Raw genomic sequence first — 23,764 nt, 5'->3', positions numbered from 1 at the left:
AGCGTCAGACAAGCTGAGGTCTGGAACGCAGGACACAGCGCAGAGGGATGGTGCTGCTCACTAAGCCTCCAGGTCCTGATGGGAAAGATGACCAACCACACAGCAAACGTCTGATACGTGGGCGTCAGGGCTCAGTCACCTGAAGGAGGTGTGGGGGACACACACGCCCCCAGACAAAAGTGCCGACCAGCCCCGCGCCTGCCCCAGGGGCCCGAACGCACCCCACACCCATGACGACACGAGACGCAAGGCCTGCAGAGGCTCCTCCAGGCACTGCCTCGCCGCAGAAACACTGAGGCTTTGATCTGCACATGCAGCAAGGAGGAAAACCACCCTTGCCTGGGCCCCGGGGCTGGGGAGCACATCACCCCACCCCTAGGTGCTGCCAGTGGGGCTGTGTCCACAGGGATCAGATCTGGGGTGCCAGCGGTCCTTTCCCCTCCTCCTCCTGTCACTCAAAGCCAGCTGCTGTCCCAGCGCTGAACCACACCCACACCCGCCAGGGCTCCCCTGTGGGGCAAGCCACCATTCGGCAGAGGAGGCGCACTTCCTGTGGACCTTTCCACTGTAAGCGGCGAGGAGAGGCTCGTTGTCCAGATTGCTGTTAATGAGTCTACAGTCACGAGGACATCTTGATTACTGTAGTATGAGGATTCCTTATTTAAAATAGGGAATACTTTAGAGTGAACTTGCGAATTAAGCGCAGTTTATTATTTTAAAATGTGAATTGAACTTGGCTATATTTAGTTATTTACATTTAAGTGTACAAGCTTTCAGAAATATGGCAGTGCACTACCTTGAAATAAGTCCATGCAAATTAAGGAACATAAAAGTATGTTCTCATATAAGCCATCACTTCAGCTGTTCATGGAGTTAAAAAATATATTTAAAATTATTTAGTTTTCTGTTGCTAATCACAGTCATGCTCACAAAATTTATTGGTTCATTAAAAGATAGTGTAAGTATAAGAATTGATTTATAATAAATTATCATATTTGCATATATCAGTCAAAGCACAAAGCCTAAATACTTGCAAACAAAATGCATTATTAATTTAATTGTCACAGCCTATTTAGCTAACTTCTATTACTATTTGCTATAATATGCAATGCATAAAAGGCGAGAATCAAATTCAAAACATAAAAAATAAACTGATTATACTGTCCTGAAGAAATTAAAATATAGCAAGCTTGCAAAATTATAGCCAAGACATTAATGTTTTAAATAGGTAAGAAAAAAATGTGTAACTTAATTTAGAAAACAGTTATGCCTAAAGTGCCGGTTCCACATGCTAACAAAGAGTTTCTTTGTTTCCCAAGACCATGGAAAGGCCTCGGTCCCATCTGGAAGGGATGGAGGAAGGGCGCCGGAAGAAGGGAGCCCACTGGCACTCACTGGGCTGGGCCGTGCTACTTAAACCCTAGTCTCCTCTGGCCCTGGACACCCGCTAGGGGATAATGCTGTTGCTGCCCCCGAGGTCCTGGCGGGAGAGGCAAGGTCCCGTAAACTGGCATCATAGACAAGAGTCCTCAAGTTCAGGGCTTTTAGGGGGTAACCAATCAATCAAATTGTTTAGTTTAGACAAACTCAGACTACTCAGAAGGTAATCACCCAGAAAATGGGGTGTAAATTTCCCACTTGAAGGTCATTTCCTGATTTTGGGAGAAAACTGGTGCTAATGATGCCAAAAAGGCTTGCCATATCTCCAAGGGGAGAAAGGCAGGCCCCTTCCTCCCACCTCTTTGGAGACTCCCTTTGCGCCGCACAGTCTAAAACAGGAAGCTGGCGAGAGCACTCCCGGTGTGCTCGGGAGAAGGCGACGTCCACATTCTGACCACAGACAACACTGGGAACCTGCTACTTTCAAGGTGCCCGGGGGGTAAATATGTGCATGGAATGTTAAATGACACAGAGCTCAAAATGTGTAACAGTTATACAGTAGGGAGGAAAAATGTTCTTTTCGTTAGTTATCTGACCTAGATGGTTTTCATTCAAATTCATTAATGAATAAAATACTTTAGGTACCTACATGTAAAGGGTCCCAATGTGAGATAATGTAATTAGTAGAAGAAAGAACACTGCGATTGGAGTTAGGAAAGTAACAACTCTAACATTTATTGTGAGATCTTGAAAAAACCAAACTGTATATTCCTGAATCACAGTCCTCAGACCTATAAAATGAGAGTAATAATCCTCTGCTAACAAGGTCCCAGAACAAGTGATTGAAACAAAGCATGTGAGAGCAATGAGAACCTCGTAAAGAAAAATGTTTTGTCTCCACTTCCTTAAACACTATGAAACGTAACTTTGAACTCCGGAAACGTAACAGGTCACAAATTATAATTCAAATAATGTGGAATTTTTGGAATTTCACGAATAATGCATTCAGGACAGGACCAACACATACATTTTGGTTCAGACTGAATATAACGTGACCAGGGAAAGGATAGGAAAGCAGACAGATGCGACACCCCAGGGTTTCGGCACAGAGGCCACGTCCAAACAAAAACGCTGAAGAAAACAACACGCCTCCCATAGGAAAGCCGAGTTAAACTCCACATACACACTAACAACACTTTTAAGTGCTTCTTAAACTTTTAAAAAAGACAATCAGACATTTAAAATAGGGCAGAAGAGGCCCCGGGCTACAGCGTGGCAGAAGGAGTTGCAGGATTATTGACATTTTAAAACAACATTAACACAAGCAAGTTCCAGGGGCGTCTAGGACTTCTGAGGCCACCTTGGAGGGTTTGAGGAGAAGCTGGGGGCCCGCCTTCGAAGGCAGGGAGCGGACCTGCAGCGGGTCTGAGCGAGCCACATGTTTCAACCTCAGTTAAAACTTCCAAAGTAGCCCCGCTCACCTGGCAGCCGACAGTGCTGTACTTCAGTTCTCCTAACACGGCTACCTCTGTGTGATGAAGCTAATTACGACCCCAGTAGCAACAGCGGAGAAAGCCTGGCAGTCGGTGACACAATAATTGTAGTATTATTGTTCATGACATGGCAACTCTAGTATCATTTTGAGGGCGACAAAGATGTATTTCTTAATATCGGCAATGTTTAATTCTACAATAAGAATTTAAAAATGCTATTTTAGAACTTCAAAATTAAAATGCAGGAAAAACTAGACAAAGCTTAGTCTTACATATTTATTTTGGCTCCAGTGAGTGTCTTTGCAGAGGCCAGAGCCCCTTAATCTAACTCTACTGTTTCAAGGTTGTTCTTCGAGTTCGCAAACTCGAAGTCCCTCCAGCCCTCTCAGACCTCACCGTGACAGTGACTTTGGGTGGGAGAGGGGTACAAACCACGACGCTCAGCAAGAGCACCATGGACGCAAGCCATGTGGACTGACCGGAAAAACTCCAGAAGTGGCCTTCTGAAACAAACCCTGAAACGAAAAGAGGCTGTTAAACTTTTAAAGATGAATGGAAATTACCTTTCTTTCGGTGTGCCAACGCCGTGCTTGCCTAGTAGATGGGTGTTTAGGTGCTTCTTCATCACAAAAGCAACCCTGAAAAAAAGAGAAGGCAATTACCCAACTAAATCTTGACTCTCTGCTAGAACTACAGAAAGGATTTCAAAACGGGCATGTAAGCACAGATGTCACACAGAAGTGCAAGTCGCAACGGCGCCCCTGCCAGACTGGAAGCTCGCGTGCAGGTGAGACACACGGGGTGCGCGGAGACCAGAGGGGGGGCGGTGTGCACGTGGACCGGCCCGTCCTCTCCGTCAAGCACGCCGACTTTGGTTCTGCAGCCATCGTCACGCTGTCAGTTAAGAAGCCACGAGAAACCAGTATCTCAATATAATATTCACCGGGTGCTCCCACGCTTCAATCATGAGATGATTTCAGAAAGTGTCATTTTATTAATATTTAAGGGACTATAAAAGACAAAATGAAATGTAGCCTTCCTGAAGTTTCCTTAAAAACACAGCAATAATCTGAGGCTGCACTGCTCGACAGTGATGCAAACGCTCACTGCACCCGCAGCACTGGCAGAAACAAGGCGCTGAAGTGCCGGGAGACACCGGGAGATGAAAAAGAAATGACAAGAAATGACAAGCTCTCTTACTTTGCACACCAATCAGCTCACTGAACTCGGCTTTGTGGACCGAGACGCGGCAGGGACAGGCGTCTGTGGCCAGTCCCTGGAACGCCCACCACCCTCCTAGACACTGAGGGGCAACGCCGGTTTAATTCCATCCTGTGATTGCCTTAAACAATTTATATCTCCTTCAGGAGCGACAGCCTCAAACGGCTCTCTTCATAAGCAAAGAATAAAATACAATAAAAATTTACTATTGTGACTTGCAGTGTAAAAGGGCTGGCAAACATTTTTGTTAATTATGCGTTACAGCTGTCCTTCATAAAGTTAATTACTAATAGCTGAGAGGCAACAGCATCTATTTGCATATGTACATGGAAGGCAGGGCATGTGCAAAAATATGATTTTAATTAGCATGCTATGGTATGAAGGACTACAAATCAAACTGGCATGTTATAAGATCCTTAACATTAAACACGGAATGTGTCTGGACATGTGTGCACGACAGGCTGGGCAGGACTGTGACGCACGGTGGCCATCTGGGAGGGGCGTGCGTCAAAAGCCAGGAACCAGGGCAATTTCTGAAACTGCGACCCATACCGTCAACTTTGGTTATTTTCATACGGTATCATGGAACCTCAGTTTTGTGGCTAAAATAAATATGTTCGTATTTTTTAAATGACTATGACTTCATTATTCAAATAATCACTTCTCTATACTGAAAATAAATAAGATGTATTCTTTTTCCTATAACATGTAATAACTACAGACAATACATGCTTCACAACTATAAATGACTGATCACACCATCAATCATTAAAATGAAAAACGAATTATTATGTATGACAAATCAAGCTGTTATGATAGTAAAGGCTTGGCCAAAGGAACAGTGCAGAATGTCCTACGTTCGTCTCTGCTTGATTTGGATAAAACAACTAACATTTTTCATTTCCTTAAAAAAGAAAAAAGTAATAACAACAGTCCACGTGAGCCATAACTTTCCTGCTGTCCTCTATTTCTATAATTAAAAAAACATAAAGCTAATAGTGAAGAGCAAAGGTTAAGAACCCAAAGTTGCAAAGCACAGCTTATTTACATGACCAAGTATAATTTAAGAGACCTGAGCTTAGAAACCACAGTGCAGTTTTTAAAAGAATGTATATTATTAATTAAAATGTTTAAGTTTTAGGAATTGAAACAAAATATGCCATTGTGAAGGATAATGAACAAAAGTACACAGGAAGGGAAGATTTTACTAATATAACACACTTAGATTATCTGCTGAAAATCTGCGATACTATAGTAAGTATTAGGAGGAATAATGATTTGTTATCATGAAAAAAACCTACACAATACTCAAACACACTCAAGGTATAGTCAAATGCCAACTATACCATAAGTATAAGTTGTTCAAATTTGGTCTAACCAAAGCACAGTGATGTAACAGTATCAGCATCATCTCAGTCAAAGCCAGGAAGTCAGGCGCGTCCGAGCAAACAAACCCACCAGCCTCTGTGGACATAAGGCTGAGTGCTTTGTGACAGCTGAACGCACCTTTCACTGCCTTCCCCAGAGCACTGCCTTAAAATTTCTAACACACTCATTGGTTTTGGAAAATCTGTAATTTAGATACCAGGAGAGAGAAGACGAAATTCATCCCAAATCTGAAAAGCCCTTAGTGGAAACGCCAAGCTCCTCGGGAAGGCTCCTGCCTGACCACCGTGCCCTCCCCGAGTGCCCACGTGGGCTGACATGAGCCTTGGGCCACTGTCGGCAGGCTCTGCGGGGCGATGGGAGTCAGACTGTGGCGCCTTCGGGGTGCTGTCCCCAGGCCTGCAGCTGCTCCACAGGACGGGTGGGCGAGAGCCGCACACGCACACACGTGGGTCTGGGGCTTCAGCAGGGCCCGCACTACCTAGGAGGCAGCTGCAGGGCTCAGTGACAAAACCAGCCAAGACCACCAAGGGGAACAGAAAGCATCTTAAACAGGGACAAGTGGCAGGAGAAGTAACAGGGAAGGAAGATCTCCAAGGTCGGCAGGGAACCCACACCTCACCTGTGGGCGATGGACTTGTAAGAGAGTAAGAGGCTGCGCATGCCCAGGCGTGGGGAGCTGCAACCCACAGAGGGGCGCCCTGACACCTGGGCCGTGAGCCTGTGGGGCCTGTTCTCAGCTGGGGAAATGCAGGGCCAGGCTGGGCAGAGGGCTCAGTGAGGGTAAGGACTTCTTGGGCCCTGAGAGCCGGGCTCGTACCCTGAGGGAGAAGGAGGAACTGCGGGCCTCAGAGCAGGAGAGGCGTGTTGGCCTCAGGCTGCAGCGGATTCCTGTGAGAGGGAAGGGAGAGGAGGTGAGGGAGAGAAGAGGGGTGCAATCCCTGTCTCTCACAATAATCCAGGCCAAGATGATAGTGGCTTGGACCAAGGGCTAGCAGGAGATCTGGGCAAATTCTAGATACGTGCTTGTGATCAGAGCCAACACACGTCCACGTGCAGTGGACGGGGAGTCAGAGAAACCACCCCAGTGGTGGGCCTAGGCACACCGAGCTGCTCCGAAGGCCACAGTGCCAGTCGGGGACACGCTCAAGGAGGAAGCCCAGTGCCGTTCGAGAGGGATGTCTCTCGGGAGGCCGACTGACTGGTCTAGAGTGGAAGGGCAGAGCCCAGACTGGAAATACGCTCTGAGGCCATGCATCTGGCAAGTGCCTGGGGATCCGGAGGAACACCTTGAAATAATAAAAAACAGCGTTTCTTAAATATGATTGATTCCCAAGTATCTATAATTGCCTGAAATAGCGTCACTTAAAATTGCTCTAGGTGTCAAAGAGCAGCACCACAGTGACATTTACACCTCGGCTACAGGCTTCTCCCCAGCACAGAGCTCTCGCGTTTCGCGTCCTCACGTCAACACGCATCCCCCGCACACTCCCAGTGCAGCGGAAAGCCTCCTCCTTCAGTCCGCAGGGTTTTCCACTGCAGGGCGATTCCACCGGAGGGTCACGAACCACTAACCGACTTCCCTATAAAGCAAATGACGCTCAATGCCTGAGCCAGAGAAAGAGCTGGAGAAGCCACACAAACCCAAAGCCCCGACACTCCAGGGCCCCAGCTCAGACGCGGCTGGGTCAGTGTGTGATGCAGGGCTCAGAGACAGGGCTGCACCGACTTTGTGCCTTCTGAGCCCATGGAGGGAGGAATACCCGTGACAGGCCACAGCCCCCAACTCTCTCTCTGAGACGGTCGCATGTTCTTCAGACTGCCTGCGGAATCCGATGCCCAGCCACCTGCAGATTCCTGATGGTCAGGCCAACGGGGACCAGGGGAGAGGAAGAATAAATGTATTTGCTTAAAATCTAAAGACAGTAATGCATACGTCAAAAGAAAAACGTCTAAAAACACGTAAATACGAGATTGTGATGAAAACCTCCACTTCTCCCGAGTGGCTGACACAGCACCCCCTCTGGGCCTTCCATGGCATGGCCACCGTGTCCCCAGTGGCTTGTTAGAACCAAGGCAAGCTAGACAACCAGGTAGCTGGCAGGTGAAGCAGCAGGAAGAAAACGGACCAACCGAACCACCCACAGGCAGTGAGGCCGGCTGACCACAGCAGCCTATGACCCCAAGGAGCTGCACAGACAGGCATGGGCGGCGCACACGCGTGGGGCAGCCAGTGTGAAGGCAACGGCCAACAGGCTCTGCTCTGTGACTGGAGTACCTGAGGACAGCCTCTGAGTGGCAGTTTTCTGGACTGAAACACAAAGAGAGCAGCTCCCCCTGGGCACTCCGAGAGGGTCACGTAAGGCGAGGCAAACACAGCAGAGCGTGGGAGGCACCTCACGGAGCCACAGCTGACATCAGCGCTGTGAGTCCTCAAGCCGCACAGTGACACTGGCAGAAAGCAGGCTAAGGGTCCTGGTTTCCAAAGCCTCCACCCCCACGGGCCAGCGGGTGACACTTCAAGGGATACGCTGAACCACTCCACAGAAATTCCAGGTGACGTCCGTAAGGAGACCTAGAAAAGGATAATGAGGTGAAGACGGGACAAATCCACCACTTCGAACAGCACCTACTACGCAGACGGCAGTCGGCTCACATGTGACGGGGCTCTGAGCCACTGGAATTAGATGCCTGTTTCTGCTCCCCAAGATGGGTGCAGGGGGACAGCAAAAAAGGAGCAAGGGTCCCCAAAACCAAGTCATAGCAAGAAGCCCAGGACAGGGAACCACCGCACACTCGCACGGCCACAAACCCAAGGCTCTGTTCTGTCCCTGTGTACTTTTGACCTTGAATGGTAAATCTGCAAAAATAACTTTACCTCACTGGGAGAAAGAACGGCCTAAGCGAGTGAAAACTCTAAACTTTGAAATTGAACACATCTCTAAAGAAACCTTAGTTATTTTGAAAGGGTTCAGACTTGTTCCAGACCGGGAGTCCCATGAGACGGCGCTCCTGCCCAGAAAGCCCTCACCGGGGAGCTTCCCCTGCCCTCTGGCCCAGTCTACAGAAGCAGGAGCCACTCAAGAGTGGGTTCCAGACGGAAGTGGAGGGCTCCCCTCCCTGCTGCCAGAAACCAGCTCTGGGAAACTCACACCGGCACCCACCAGCTGCCATGGCTTCCTCCTGCATGGCATGGGGCAGCTCGAGCTGTCCCACCTAATGGGACCGTTAGCAGGGTTTCAGGGTCAATGTCGGCGAGGGCATTACACACATCTCTGCCCCCCTTAGCTGGGGCCACCCCAGGTTCCCAGGTTCAAGAAACCATCACTCCCCCGACACCCCACCTCACCCCACTGGCCAGTGCCGCGGAGCCGGGCGCTGTGTCAGCAGCAGCGCAGCTGCGGGCCATCTGCGGGCTGGGTCGGGAGCCCTGCCTTCACAGGGTGCACGGGGCAAGTCAGCGTGACTCAGTTCCCACCCAGACTAAAGACCCACATTGTAACACCACCTGTAACAACAGGCACCCCAAACAAACAGTGTCCGGCCTGGCCAAGCAACAGGCGGGAGGGGGTGAACAATGGCGTAAGGGTCAGGTGCACTTGCAGAGGCAGCAAGTGGACACAACATGCAGAAGCTTCCAGAAGGTTCGGAAGAAGGCTGGGAACAGAATGCTTAAATTGGCCTGTGGGCTCAGAGTCCAGGCTGGCGGCAGACGGTAGGCAGTGAGGAAAGAAAAGACACACAAAGGGGGAGAAACAGGCTGACAGGCCTGCAGCGCCGGAAAAGGAGGAGTGCTGAGTCCTGCAGGCTCCCAGAAAGCTGTGCCCAAACCATCGGACTTCCTCCAGATTCTCACTGTTTGCCAAATGCCCTGCAGACGCCTGTTCGGCAGGATGGGCACAGCGATGGTACAAGACAAGGGGTGGGTGTCAAATAGAGCCAGACAGGACTGGCTGGAAGATCAGGCCCTCACAGCCCAGATGGGGGGGGGGGGGGGCTGGGCAAGAGGGTCCCAGATGGAGCGGCGTGTGTGACAGCCCCTGAGCCACTGGGCACTGTTGTCAGAGCAAGCCTGTTCCGTCTCCTCGGAGTGCGTCTTCAGGGCACAACCAGCAACCTGCTGTGTGTCCCCGAGGAGTGTGGAACCCGGGGCACTGCAGGGAGGAGGCTCTGCAGCCCGCCGGCCCTGAGATCAGACCCCGCCTCTGGCCTACAGCATGCAGGGGACCCCGCTCAACATTTAAACCTGCTGACCCCCTGCGCCCTGAACCATGCAGTGAGGTGGTGACACTGATCTCGAGGTTCGTAAAGATGAGGTAATAAAGACGCGCCACTTGGCACCGTGGCTGTCCCACGGCGTCCCTCAGCCCAGCTGGCTACTACACGCCCTCCCCAAGCAACGAAGTGGGGTCTGCAGGTACAAGGACTCGCAACAGGCAGTCTCCACCCCCAGGGCTGAAACCCAGGTCCGAGGAACAGGTGTCTAAGGAGAACACACACGGAGGAGAGGGAACGAAGACGCTGGTTGGAGAAGGGCCCGAGGGGCACTATGAGTGCTGCCTCTCTTCACCACTCCCCAACAGTCCGCACACCGTTCAGGTTCAGGGGACAGCCGCCATCTTACCCAGGGGCAGTGTAGGCGGGCTGCCCACCCACCTCTAGTGGCAGTCCCACAGTGCCCACAGCCTCTGCTGTCCACGCCTGCCCCCCCCCGCCCCGCCCCGAGAGGCTCTCGCTTCCACACGACCCTGTTTCGAAGGCACACACCCTGCCCAGCCTCCACGCAGAGCCTCCGGGAGGACGACTCTCACCCCCAGCCTCGCCTGGGCCACCTGTTCTCTGCTGAGCTGACAACACTGAAAACACACCTAAGGCCTTGAGCTCCCTCTCGAAGGGCCACCACAGACAACCACACCACCTCCCCAAGTTCATGACCGTGCTCCCAGATCCCTAACTCACCAACTGCATCTTCACACATGTCCCCTGTGTAAGCCCACATCTGTCTGCCTAATGAGAGGTTTTATCTTGAGTTGTTAAATAATAAAACCAACGCCATCTCACTCAGCTGGCCATTGCTTTTACAATGATCAGCATCTCATTGTTGCCAAGCTAACTGTTCTTGTTAAATGACTGCATGGTGTTTATTTTTGTCTACCACAAAATGTAACGACTAATAGCCCACTGGTGACCAGAAGCCTACTGACAACATAAAACAGCTGGTTAATACATAGTCTGACCCTGACCACTGTAGCTCAGTGGGTTGGGCATCGTCCTGCAAACCAGAAGGTCACCAGTTCAATTCCCAGTCAGGGCATGCCTGGGTTGACGGCCAAGTCCCCGGCTGGCGGGGCGTGAGAAAGGCAACCAATCAATATTTCTCTCATACATTGATGTTTCTCTCCCTCTCTCTTCCGCTGTCTAAAATGAATAATTAATTTAAAAAACATAGTTTGTATTTTTATGGATTATATACTGTATTCTTACAACATAATAAGCTAAAAAAAAGAAAATCGTACAAGAAAATGAATTGACTATATTTACTGGGGGAAAAAACAGCAGAAGGGGACCCGTGCCCCGTAAACCCCCGAGGCTCAAAGGCCCACTGCACACCCCACACCAGCACCCAGATCCCTGTGGCTCCATTCCTGGGGTTCTCTCACCTCTGGGCTGTAATCTCCATACCGAACCCAGGCTCCCCCATGTGAGACACACCCCGCAACTGCACAAAGCAACTTCCTTCCATAACGCATTATCAACATCTCCACAGTTAAAATGATCAAGAATCCTTTATACGCTAAAATTATGGTGGTTTTCCTGAATGTTTCTGCTTCTTCACAAAAATAAATGCTTTTACATGACTGAAACCCCCCACGAGGAAACCTTTCCTAAGAGCTAGCACTCTGTCCAAGTCACCAGCGAGCGTTCAGATTCGATAAAATGCCAGCTGCCGGGAACATCAGAAATTCTCTTGTAAGGAGCTGGGACGTGGAACATGCATGCATGCACACACGTGCACACACGTGCACACACGTTTCTACACTCTCCAGAGGAGGAAGGGAGACATCCAGCAAGTCAGTACTCCTTCATCTCAAGAGTCACTCCCACTGGCACCTGGTGGGGGCCCTGTAAAAATGTAACTGTTAGCATTGTCAGAACTACAAACATTACACCCCAAGACCTCACTGCCACAGTGTAGACTTCAAATACTGACCACGCTCCTACCAAGGAAGCAACCCCACGGGGGGGCGTGCTGTTGGGCACCGCGCTGCTCCCGAGGGAGGGAGACCGCCACGCCCTGGGCGGAGATCTCCGCACCCGGACTCACTGGCCCTCCTCGCGGTGCCCTTGGCAGACCTGAGACGGACACACAGACACAAGTCCATGTTGGGACTGGAACCCAGCTGCCCTGGATCACCGAGTCACTGTGCTTGTCTCCATCTTGCAGATTCTAATTTAGGTACCCGGTTTTATTTCAGGTGGCTGCTGGTTTTGTTCATTTGTCTGTTTTGTTTTTAGCCAAAAAGTCATTTGCCAAAATAAGTAAGGAAGGCAATGATGGAAATGTATTTTGTTTCTGAGTTGATAAACACAAGTAGTCATATAAGACTGAAAAGTCATAAGAAAAATGCTGAAACTGAGTCAAAAACTGGGGTCAGGTCTATGCTCTCTTAGGGCCAGAGACTCAGCCCTGGTCCAATTACCAGCAATCACATGCACGACAGAACGAAATCACTGACACAGAAACAGTGGGGGGAGCAGTGAACTTGGCAAACCACCGCATCACTGGAAACCATCAAAGGGTGGGTGCCCCAGTGACAGGATGACAGTCAGATGAGGGTCAGAAACACGGCATTACCAGACACCTTCGGAGTGCTCCGAGCAGCTGCTGCGTCATGAGGAGGGAAGAAAAGGAGGGGAGGGTGGTGACAGAGAAGGCACTGGGCACAGCCACAGAGTTCGACCTCGGGTGCTTCTCCTGGAGCTCTCTCAACCCTCCTGAAGGTGTCAAAAGCATGGTGGGACCCTGTTACTGCTGCTCTTAGCCTGGGACAGGAATGGAAGCTGAAGCAGCCCCGGGGAAGCAGCCCCGCAGGGGTGTGGAGAGCACAGGCCAGGGAGTGTGGCCAGGGCTCACTGGGTGCCGCAGCCCGGCAAGCTCTGGGGACGGACGACTGGTTTTACTGGGATGCTGGAGCCTGGGACCCCACCCCACGGCAGGAGAGGGAGGACACGGTCCCCACCAGAGCCCTGCGCTGGCTCACAGGACTCAGACCCCCGCACCCTTCCAGCTCACGGCACACAGAGCCCTCCCCGCAAGGCGACGAGGCAAGGAGGAAAAATTCAATACCAATGAAATCGACCATCGTGGTGAGGGGTACAAATGGCCACGGGGAATGATCAACTACATGGTAGGATTAGTCTTCATTTCCAAAGAAGAAAACTCGGGTAATATGGAACCACCTACAGTAATGGTTAGATAAAAATAGGTCTACATACAGTACACAGAAGCCTCTAGTAAAGTGTCTGAATATTGCATGAAATGCAGGAAGTCTCCATAAATGATTACTATTAATAAATTAAGAGTCTCTTTCTATCCAAGCATATAATTCTGGTATTGTCTTTATTGATTAAATGTGCAGGAGCTAAAATGTAAGAGAGCATTTATGTCATGGGATAAAACACCAATCAATAAATCCACCAAAAACAGGGATTTCCACTCTTACATATAATTTGTCTTCAAATTTCTTCCGTGACATTCTAAGTGAATTGACAACACCATGACACGGAAGACAGGTAGCAGAGGGGAGTGGGGCGCGCTGTGTCTGAGCAAGACCTGGGCAGGAGGAGCCCCCAGGGCCCAGCAGGCGGCTGGGCCACTGCTGCGCCCACAACCTCACACCCAGGCAGAGTGATTCCCTCCTCCCACCACAGGGCCTGCGGGGCAGTGCGAGCAGCCCAGCTGCACTCTTTCCAAACTTAGGGAGGGAGCTTCTAGTCTAACAGCAATGTCAGGGTGTTTGGGGGGGGGCTCTTAATTTAGTGCTTTAAAAATATTATTTGGTAAACAAGAATATTCAAGTTGCAATATATGTGAAAAGAGGTTGAAACTGGTCATGCACAGTCAGTATGTTTAACCAGTATTTACTGAGCTATTGATAAATAAGAGCCCAGGACTGAGACTTCAGAATGCTACCGTCTCCTTTTGAACTCCTTTGGCATGAATGTGCCATTATGAGATGTGTGCAGATAAGGGGTGATCTGTGTCTTGTATCAAGGTCTACAAAAGAACTAAGATAAGTAACCTGAAATACAATTATGCAAAAACTCAGAACACAACAGAATGCACTTGATGATGAAACTGCACAGAGCAGACCGTCATCTCCATTTGCGGACGCAGCAGGCCAGGCAGGCGCGCCCGGGCCGGGGCTGCGGTCCTTACCGGTTCGGTTCCGGCCGCCCGGGGCCGAAAGGCCCAAGTGTGGATGAATCAGAGTTCTGGCTGAAAGACCTTCCTGTAAGAATTTGTAACAAAGAAACTAAGTGAACCAACTGAAATGGAAACACTTGGGAATCTTAAAATAATAAGAAAGTCAGGATTGTTTCTTCTCTTTTCATCATTTAAAATAGGACGAGTTAACAAATGTTACCTGAATAACTCATTAAGTTTTAGCCAGCGAGGAGGAGACATGAGTTAGGAAAATGAATACCCCCACGGACAACTGGAGTCTTCCAGGAGGAGGAGATCTAGGAAGAAGGAAACCAGGAAGGAAGGGGAGCCCGAGGGAGAGCAGCAGGCCTGCTTCCCGGTTGCAGCCGCCTCTCGGCTCAGCGAGGCGGGGAGGCGGTCACAGCAGACCACGGAGGGCTGAAAACGGCAGCCTGGGCCTGAAGTAGCACTCAGTGTGTCTGTTTTGTTCTTAGTGAAGACAGAGAGATAAAGGGAAAACAGTGAGCAATCTGTGAGAAATAAATCTGTTCACCGAAAAGGAATTCCAAAACCCAGTAAGAACAGACACTGTTCTTGATCTTAGCCAAAGGCTGAGAAGCCGAAACCAGCGAACTCACCTAGTACACACATTGGGGTGTGATAAATACAATTTGTCATTGTATTTGTATTTAGAAGGGTTTAGCATTCTTGGTTGGGAAAATTTTAAAAAACAGAAGAAGGTGAGCCCAGGGGCCTGGGCTATCCTAGCGTGCCAGAAGTCCACAAATCAAGAACAGCAGAGACATATCAAAAGAACGCAGGAGAGAACAGGGGCGACATAAACACTAAACATACTATTAAAACTGACTCACAAACTTAAAAAACCCTAAAAGATAGATTTTAAAAATCCCAACTAGTTAAGTACAAGAATAACAGACATGCCACAAAGCCACAGTGCAGTCTTCAGCAATCTGCTGTGTCTTCCTTCGATGAGCACAGATCGAGTTGATCACATGTTAACAACATTTCACCTGGCTTGATGAATTTGGACTCTGCTTTTGCTTTAGAAAACTAGAAGAAAGGTGACAGTACTGCAGACTTGTCTGATTTTTATGGTCGGCAATAAGATGCTCTGTTACTCCGATTTCTTACTCTCGTGCTAATTTAATTTCCTTTCCCTGCATTATTAGAGGGAAAAAATGGTTTCTATTATTTAGAGTTTTACTCCCCAAATAAGACACTGAGACTTGGGACTATTACATGTTCAACCATAACTGCTGAAACGGTCGGACCCACTTATCATTACAGCAACGCCATGCTTTGCCTCGAAACTGAAATTACTCCCCCAAAATCAATTCTGAAGTCTGTGGTATGGCACTTGAAACAATAAATCCGCACAAGTTTTCCAGACGTGTCTGCTCCATTTCTTCTAGTTCTTTCGCTGCAGGTTCAGTTTGAAATCCGAAGGAAGAGACCTCATTTCATCATCATCCACAAAGTATGCTGCCCCTAATTCTCGAAGCAATAATTGCAGCACTTGGGCAAAAACAGATCGTTGTTTATGAAAATCCATAGATCCCTGGACTAATGCCGGCCCTCCTCCACCAGGGCTGATCAAGTGGGGCCTCCGGGTACCGAGGGGAGGGGTGAGCACCAGTGGGAGCGGAGGGAAGACCAGGGCAAGCCAGAGCCACAGGCAAAGGCATGCAGGGCAGAGCTCGCACGTTCTCGCAGCCACGTGCAATATTTTGCAAAGCACAACTGACTGAGATGGAAGCTGTTTTGCATGGTACAGTGGCGCTGGCTAACTAATGAGGGTTCCATGGGCTGCGTGTGAGTCCCCTGCCTCATCTGCCACCCTAATGACAGCGGCCACCTGCTGTTTTATTGTCACAGCTGGAGCCAGTTCACACTCCTCTGTGCTGAGCTCTGCCCATGAGCACCGAGCTCTCCCCGCCTCATTACTTTGATGAACTTTTTATGGTCAGCACCCATGAAGGCTCATCTAGGGCTGCGAGGCACGGGCTGGCTTCAGGGAGCACTTCCAGGGCCTCGAGGTGACAATGCACAGTGACACACGGCTGCCCATCAGCTCAGGCAGAAGTGACTGTGAGACACTGCGTGCTCTTGTACTACAGGGCCCACAGGCTTGTGACCCCTCCCTCCTCGCAGGGCCAGAGGGCGGCCACAGCGGGGCTTCCCCGCAGGTGCGTCCTCACTGAAAACCCGACCTGCTGCTTCTGCTGGCTGTCGCCGTCCAACTGACCGGCTCCTCACTCCACAGAATGAAAGCCAGAGGCAATGTGTTTTCCTTTAGCTTTTAAAGTAAAAAGGGGTAGGATTTACACAGAATCGAAATCTTATTTGCATCAGTAAACGATTTTAAACCAAAGCTTCCTGACTCGTTCGTAGCGTCTCCTAATTTCAGAACACAGAGCGGTGACGCACCAGCCGACTTGAAGCTGAACCTGCCGTGTGTGCCTGTGGTGGTGGAGAGGCTGTTCTGATGACGATGCCGTCAGCACCGAGAGCCTTCTACCCTGCCTTCTGCTGAGTGCTGGCCAGCCCGCAGAAGCCACCCAAGGGTAACTGCAGGCAATAGAGGGGAAATCTGAGACCACTGTAGAAATTTTAGCAACGCTGAAAAAAATGGCTAACCCTTATACATTACTTTGTGAAAATTATTGAATGTAATTATTATTATTTATAAACATTCTTAGGCATAATAAAAGTTTAACCTAAGAAAAGAAACTCTTTGCAGCTTCAAAACATTTCAACATATTCCCCCTTATGCATACATATACAGTAATATTTTTAAATATTCAAAAATCACCAAGTCACATTTTATTTGCTAATGCCTAAAAGGTATTATAAGACTGTAAACAGAACATTTAAGTATTTACTCAACAGTACAGGCAGCAAATTTTAGACAAATTCTTCAATGTTAGCCACCAATAAATATCAATTAAATTTATTTTAAAGTTCACCTTACAAATATATATGTTGTACATAAACCTCTGAAGTGGTTTTTGATGTGATTTCCTCCTCAGAGCAGATGAGTTCTGCTATGAAACGTGCACTGACTGCTAACGTCCAAAATGTCAGTGTTGTAGTTGGAAGGCATGGCACTGTGGCCTGACACGGGGACGCTGGCTAGCGCCCCAGGCTGGGACCTCGCCCTGCACGCGGTGCGTCCGCAGAGTTCGCGGGTCAGCGCCTGGCTGTGTTCTGTGCGGCCACCACTGCCCGGTGCCGACTTCCACCGGCACCAGTAACAAGCTCAGACGTTTGCATACACGGAAGTTTCCAGGAAGCGTTCTGAACAGCTTCCCTGAATACATCAAAGCTTAAAAGCAATTATTAACTAAAAAAACTGTCATTAAATTATAAATTGCCAAAACTAATTTGCATAGCATATCTTTTTAAATCACCCAGAAAACTGTTTAAGCAAGGACAAGCCAAAGATTAACAGGAGGAGAAGCCCTTTCAAACTGCCCTGGCCGCATTCAGGACCGGTGGTGAAGACTACGACATCTGCAGGTGCATGCATATGAGACGAAGCTTTTAAAAGTCTATTCAGCCCAGACACTTCTCTTCAGCAACTTATTAACATGCTGGACTTCTAGGCTATGGCACCTAAGTTTTAAAAAGGAAAGAAAAGAAACGCAGTAGCAACTCAGTGGTTGTACTTCACGACATTTAAGTTCATATCAATCGAGTAAGTGTGAGAAGAGAACTCAGCCGGTTTCGCACACTGCCCTTTTCCCGGGCAAGCGCGCTCCCAACTGCACGGCACGCATTCTGGAGGAGCGGCTCCCTTCAGTACACGAGGGAGCGCCGGTCCCTTCGGTGAAACGGCGGTGCTGGATTTTGTTCCAGTGGGCGAGTATTCATTGCTAATGCTCTGTGTCTCGCTGTCCCTCTATGCAAGAAGAAGGGAAGGAAAGGGAAGAAGTGGACTGTATCTATCACTAAATGAACAACAACAAAAAACTGGAACTGGATACGAGGAAGAGAAACGTAGTCTCGTTACTAACTGCTACACAAGAGATGCCGTGGAAAGCCAAGACTGCTTCCGTAAGTGTGAAGTGAGCACAGGGCCCGACGTCCTCTGCAAGGCAGGCTCTGAGCGAGTGGTACAGCGGTCACCCGGCGACACAGAGCCACGGAGCAGCTTCTGAAACCGGGAGAAACAGGACACTCGTCCACTCAAAGTGCTCAGTTATACATAACATCTTCGTCCTATGTCCTCGATCTGGGCAGCGTTTGCTTTTTTCAAAAGGAAGTGATGCTCATTATGTTTCTTCCAAACAAGTACGTGATTTCCACCGCCAAGAGCAAACGCGCAGGCCAGCGCAAGGAGACAGCCCGGAGCGGAGCGGGGGCCCCGAGGCCCACGCCAGCACAGCAACCGCTACAGAGTGTCAGGGCAGGACAGCTGGGGGAGTCTCACGGCTCAACAGCGCGTATATTCCACAGTTTCCTTCCACCTTTCTATGTCGGGAGGTAATTTATTGTTGTCCATGAAAAAATTAGCAATTTTCAGCTTGTTTTCCAACTCACACAGAGTTCCGCTTAATGGCTAACTTTTCACAACACCATTAAATAACTTACATCTGCACAAAGGCGTAAATAATCAATCACACATACAGTGCAAGCAGCGCTTTCTTCCGTTCACCGCAGAAGCCTGCGTGTGCACGTCTCCATCAGCGCTGGAAGCAGAATACACCCCCCCCCACATGTGGAAACTGAACCCCCAAGGTCATGGGGTTACACATTGAGGCCGTTGAGGGGTCACCAGGTCATGGGGCTGGAAGCCCCATGAAGGGCACGAGTGCGCTTCCCCCTCCCACAGTGTAGGGACAGGAGGAGGAGCTGGGCCTGTGCACCGGAAGCCGCCGGTGCCAGACACGCTGCAGCAAGGCCCAGACGCTGGGCTTCCGGCCTCCACACCCGGGAAAACGAGCGTCTGCTGCTTCTGAGCCCGGTCTCCAGGGCTGGGTTAGAGCGGCCCGAACGGGCTGAGACAACCATGGAAGCAGCTGCTGCGTCACCCTTTGAACACTAACTTAAACAATGTTTTTTCTACATAATAGTTGGCATCGAAAATATGTGAAGCCTATGTAAGAATGAAGTATGGTGAAAAGCTACCTGCCTCTTCCCTAACTCCACCTCACTGCCTGCTCTGAGAAATCACAAAGTGCTGAGCGATTTCATCACTCCTCGACTCGACTGTGGAGTTGCACCACACGTGCACACGTCCTCCAGTAATAGAGTTAATGTATCTGACAGCGTTTTTGCAAGTAATAATGAATATAGTGCTGAGCTGGCTTATTTTTGAGCTTTTCAAAAATGGTACACTGTGGTGGCCCAGGGACACTTGGCTTGTCTTTTGTCATCACTGGTCACACTTACAAATCGGGTTTTTTTCTAAATCATTTCTATTGCTGCAAAAATTTCTGTCTTCCATATATCAGCTTCTCAGGCAGCTCTGTGGTCTTGTCCGTATTTCCATTTTCTCCCCAGTAAACACCTCCTATGAGTCTACACACAAGAACAGGAGGTGCTTCCATCATTCAAGAACTAAAACTACATTCACAAACAATGGGCCACATGTCTGCAATTAGTCAACCTTATCTGAAGTGTTACTAAATAACACTATCTGAAAATCCACATCAGCCTTTCAGAAACGATGACCTCTTCCCCTGGCAAAGACAGTACTGCCCATCCACACAGTGGGTGGTCCAGCCAAACCAGTGGTCTCTGTCTCGGAGAACTGAACCTGACCACTTCTCTGCTGGGTGTCCATAAATCACGTCCCAACACAACACACAGAGGACGACGACCCAGTGCTCGAAGGCAGGAGCAGCAAAGGTTTAGCAGGGGACTTGGAGAAGAGGCATAAAGCAGCAACTCAAGCAGTAACCACAGTGAAACACCAGCAACACAAAAAGTTCAACATCAATTCTATACACTGTACTTACACTCAGCATTCTACTCAAGTCCAGAACCCAAAATTTCAAAGTATCTATTCTATAAAAAACCCTGCCCGTCCTTTACAACTCCCACACCTGCTTTCAAAAGGAGAAACTTAGCATTCAAACTTCTAATAATAATAATAATAATAATAATAATAATGGTAACAACAACACAATTCTATGATGGCATTTGTACATACATGCCCTTAGATACGGTATATTCTAACTAGTCACCTATTACAACAGTGAGTATTCAGAACACTGGACTTTTGTTTCAATTTTTATGTTAAAAGAGACAAATACCATATGATTTCCCTTAAACGTGGAATCTAAAATATCAAAACAAAGAACAAACGGAACAGAAACAGACTCACAGGACCAGAGATCAAACTGCCAGCTGCCAGGGGGGAGCGGGAGGAGATGGGGGACAGCAAGGGGGTGCTGTCAGCAATGCCATGGTCACTTCCCACGGTGACGGACGGTGGCTAGACCTGAAGTTGTGACCGCCTCAGAAACTACTTTAGTGCCGGGTCATTCTGCTGTACACCCGAAACTAAGACAACACTGCATGCCAACTCTACTAAAACTCTTTAAAGGAGTGGATGTGAAGGATGGCTAGAATGATCTCAAAGGAAAGACTTTAGTCCTTACTATTCCTCTGGCACTCTGGGATAAGAACAGCAACGTTTTCCAACTGACCAAGGAGTAAAGGCAGAGCAGCCAGTCCAACGCACAGTCCTAAACCAGGCACCACAGGGTCACACGAACCCACCGAGGCGGGCACCCGGCTTCCACGACAGCTGGACTCATCCTCACCGCTGTGTTTCTATGTCAGAAATGTGATGGCGCTCTCCCCATGAGCAACACGGTCCGGAAAGTGTACACGCATGGACATTTTTAAGGTTATAAATAAACATAGGTTGTTTTATTGAAAGGAAAACTGTACCACACATAAAACTGTACTCGTGATTGACTGCTTTAGTAAGATCCCCGATTTAAACCTATTTTTCAGATAAAAAACAAAAAACAATGTTATAAATCTATAATAAAGAATATATTAACAGCCCTGGCTGGTGTGGCTCTGTGGACTGAACATGGGCCTGTGAAGCAAAGGGTCGCTGGTTCGACTCCCAGTCGGGGCACATGCCTGGTCTGAGGGCCAGGTCCCAGGAGGGGACACATGAGAGGCAACCACACACTGATACTTCTCTCCCGCTTTTTCTCCTTCCCTTCCCCTCTCTTTAAGAATAAATAAATAAAATATTTTTAAAAAGAATATATTAATATATCATGTCCTAGTTAAAAAAGAACTAAACAATCATTCTAAATTATTGGAAAAAATCATTGTTTTCAATGTCATGTCACATGTATCTGTAAAAAATATATACATGGAACTAAAATTTTGCCACAATCATCACTGTATGACAACATGCTGCTACAGTTTTATTTGGGATTTTCTTTAATGTCCAAATATTCTGCATCAACGTCAATGTAATGTTCTGAAACATATGATGAACACAGGCAGGTAGACTCCTTTGGGTGCTCTCGCCGACACCGCTTCCGGGCCACAGCACACCCCCTCCCCCGCACTGACCGTGGAGGCGGAGCCCCATGGCGCCCCCGGGAGCCCTGGACGGTCACAGGGAGAAGCTGGCTCCGGCCTGGGCGCCCGGTTGGCGGCCCGGACCGGTCCAGCACTCCACACCACGCCCACATTCAGTCGGGGCCGTTCCAGGGGGTGAGCCCAGGAAACACAGAGGTGAATAAACAGTCAGCGCCCGGGGGAAGCTCACGGCTAACAAGGGAAATGAGAACAGAACAAGTGGGGACCGTTTCCCGAAGCAGGTGACAGACAGAGAAGATTTCTACAGGAACAGTGAATTCATTAATAAATTCTCCATGCTAATCTACTGCCTGGAAGGCAGGAAAACCAATGTTTGCAGGCAGAAGTTAAACACTAAAGTCTTTACCACAAAACAACTGAAAAACCAGAAGTGAAACCAATGAATCAAAGGGCCCCGTGACAGCAGCAAATGCCTTGCACGTTGCGTTCTAATAACTTAACGTGAAATATTTTCTAAATTCTGAGTTTAGATTTTGGTATACAACTATTTAATATCACCTTTTCCAAAGAACAATATAAAAACACCACCAAATTAATGCCAATTAACTCTAAATACATAACTTCAAAAATGTTCAAATATGAAAACACATGAGTCTTACAAGCAAGGAGCAGGTAATAAATCATAATACGCCCGCTCTTTCAGAGGCAGTGGGCACATCTAAGAACTAGAATATAAACACCTAGGGAAACGAAATGTTCCAGATAAAGGCAGAAGTAGTTTCGTAAAATTTCTTTCACAACATTTTAGATTACAAGAGGTTATTTCCATTACAAATACCTGCATGAATACCAATTAGGGAACTTCACAGATCGTAAAACAGCGACAACTCATTAGGATTTCATCACCACCTATGTAAAAGGGGACATCCTATTCTTCAAATAAACCTTACAACTGTCCTCATAGGATGCAGCAACTTAAAAACTCACAGCGAATCTCCTGTTTTAAAACTGTGAACGCTCCACACTACCATCACACTATCTTACACCTAACCCAACTGAAGAAACGACAAACACAGAACGAGAGCGGGGACACCTGCACACACAGAGCGCACCACGGGCCAGGATGGAGCCCACGCCCACGCCCACGCTGGCCAAGTTTCAAAGAGGAAAGAAAGTTGACTCCACCACCTTTTAGACGGGTTTTCTCTCTCTGGTCCCAGCAGTGCCCTAAAGATGGTTCTTGAGGGGATTGCCCCCCTCCCCGCAAGCAGGGCGCCCAGGTGCACAGCCCTACAGCCCTCAGCAGCCTCTCCAGGCCAGAACAACCTGCGTAGAGCCCGGCCGGGCCGGGCCAGCCAGGACTGCGAGTGTCGGCAGCCCTCCGGAGCTACAGGCCCTGCTTACGCAAACCCACTGCTTCACCAGGGTTCTCGGCCTTGGACACTGGAACTCTGCTTTCCACCTAGTCACCCAAGTCCCACACCTAAAGCCGACCTCCAGCACTCCAACCCACGCCTCGGCCGCCCAGTGGCCGAATTCTCCCGACTCCCCTGTCCTCACAAATGGTCCCCTCCCTTAGTTTCTGACCAACGGGAGCAAGGCCACTGGGCGGACAGCCTGTTCTAAACCCAGTCGTCAGCTGCGTTGCACACACCCCAGGTGCCTGCAGTGTTTCTGACCCAAACCACGGGGCTTACAAGGCAGAAGCAGCAGCCAGACAGTCAGGACACCGGGCCACAGGAAGGAAACCTCTGCGTCCCTCCAGTCAGAGGGCACCTGTGAGGACAGACCTGGTGAGCTGGTGCGGCCTCATTCACCAGGAAAGGACAGAGTAGAAAAAGCACTTACACACCCCATCACCGCTCCTAGAATACAGAAATATAAAGTACAAAAAGAATTCTACAAAGGATGGCAATTTTCATTTTTTAGCTCTGATTTTACTTTAAATGAAATAACAAAGACAGTCGTGTCAATAAACATTCAGAACAGAACAAGCCTGATTCAGATGCTCTGTGAGAACCGGCAGGGTGAACGGAATAATGGAGGTTTTTACAGGAAAAAGGGAGTCCCTCAACGAGGTGTCTGGGGTGTCTGGGTCTAACGAGGGGCCGCCTCTTCTCTCTGGGAAGAACAGGCTGCTCCGGGTTGTGTCTGGCAAGTGGGGGCGCTCCTGGGCTCCTCGGGCTGGGAACCTCTGTCGCCCGGCCCCCTACACTCAGGAGGCCCGCTGCGGGCCGCGGGACTGCTCCTGCAGCAGGGCCTTAAGCTTACTCTGCGGTGACAGCTCTGTGACTGCTAGGAGTCTTCCGACGCT

At 49.0% G+C, this 23,764-nt stretch overlaps 1 protein-coding gene across 1 annotated transcript in view; it reads right to left on the bottom strand.

Moving 5' to 3' along the window:
* Positions 1-23,764, bottom strand: part of ZNF407 (zinc finger protein 407) — a 302,977-nt gene that overhangs the window by 165,692 nt on the left and 113,521 nt on the right. Inside the window, exon 4 of the mRNA XM_037035872.1 lies at positions 3,437-3,511. Within this exon, the coding sequence (XP_036891767.1) occupies positions 3,437-3,511 (75 nt within the window). The remainder of the gene's footprint in view (positions 1-3,436; positions 3,512-23,764) is intronic.

Source organism: Sturnira hondurensis, unplaced genomic scaffold, assembly GCF_014824575.4.
Source record: "Sturnira hondurensis isolate 20B ecotype Veracruz unplaced genomic scaffold, ASM1482457v3 Scaffold0001872, whole genome shotgun sequence".
Classification (NCBI taxonomy): Eukaryota; Metazoa; Chordata; class Mammalia; order Chiroptera; family Phyllostomidae; genus Sturnira; species Sturnira hondurensis.
This window is presented reverse-complemented; position numbering and strand designations above follow the sequence as displayed.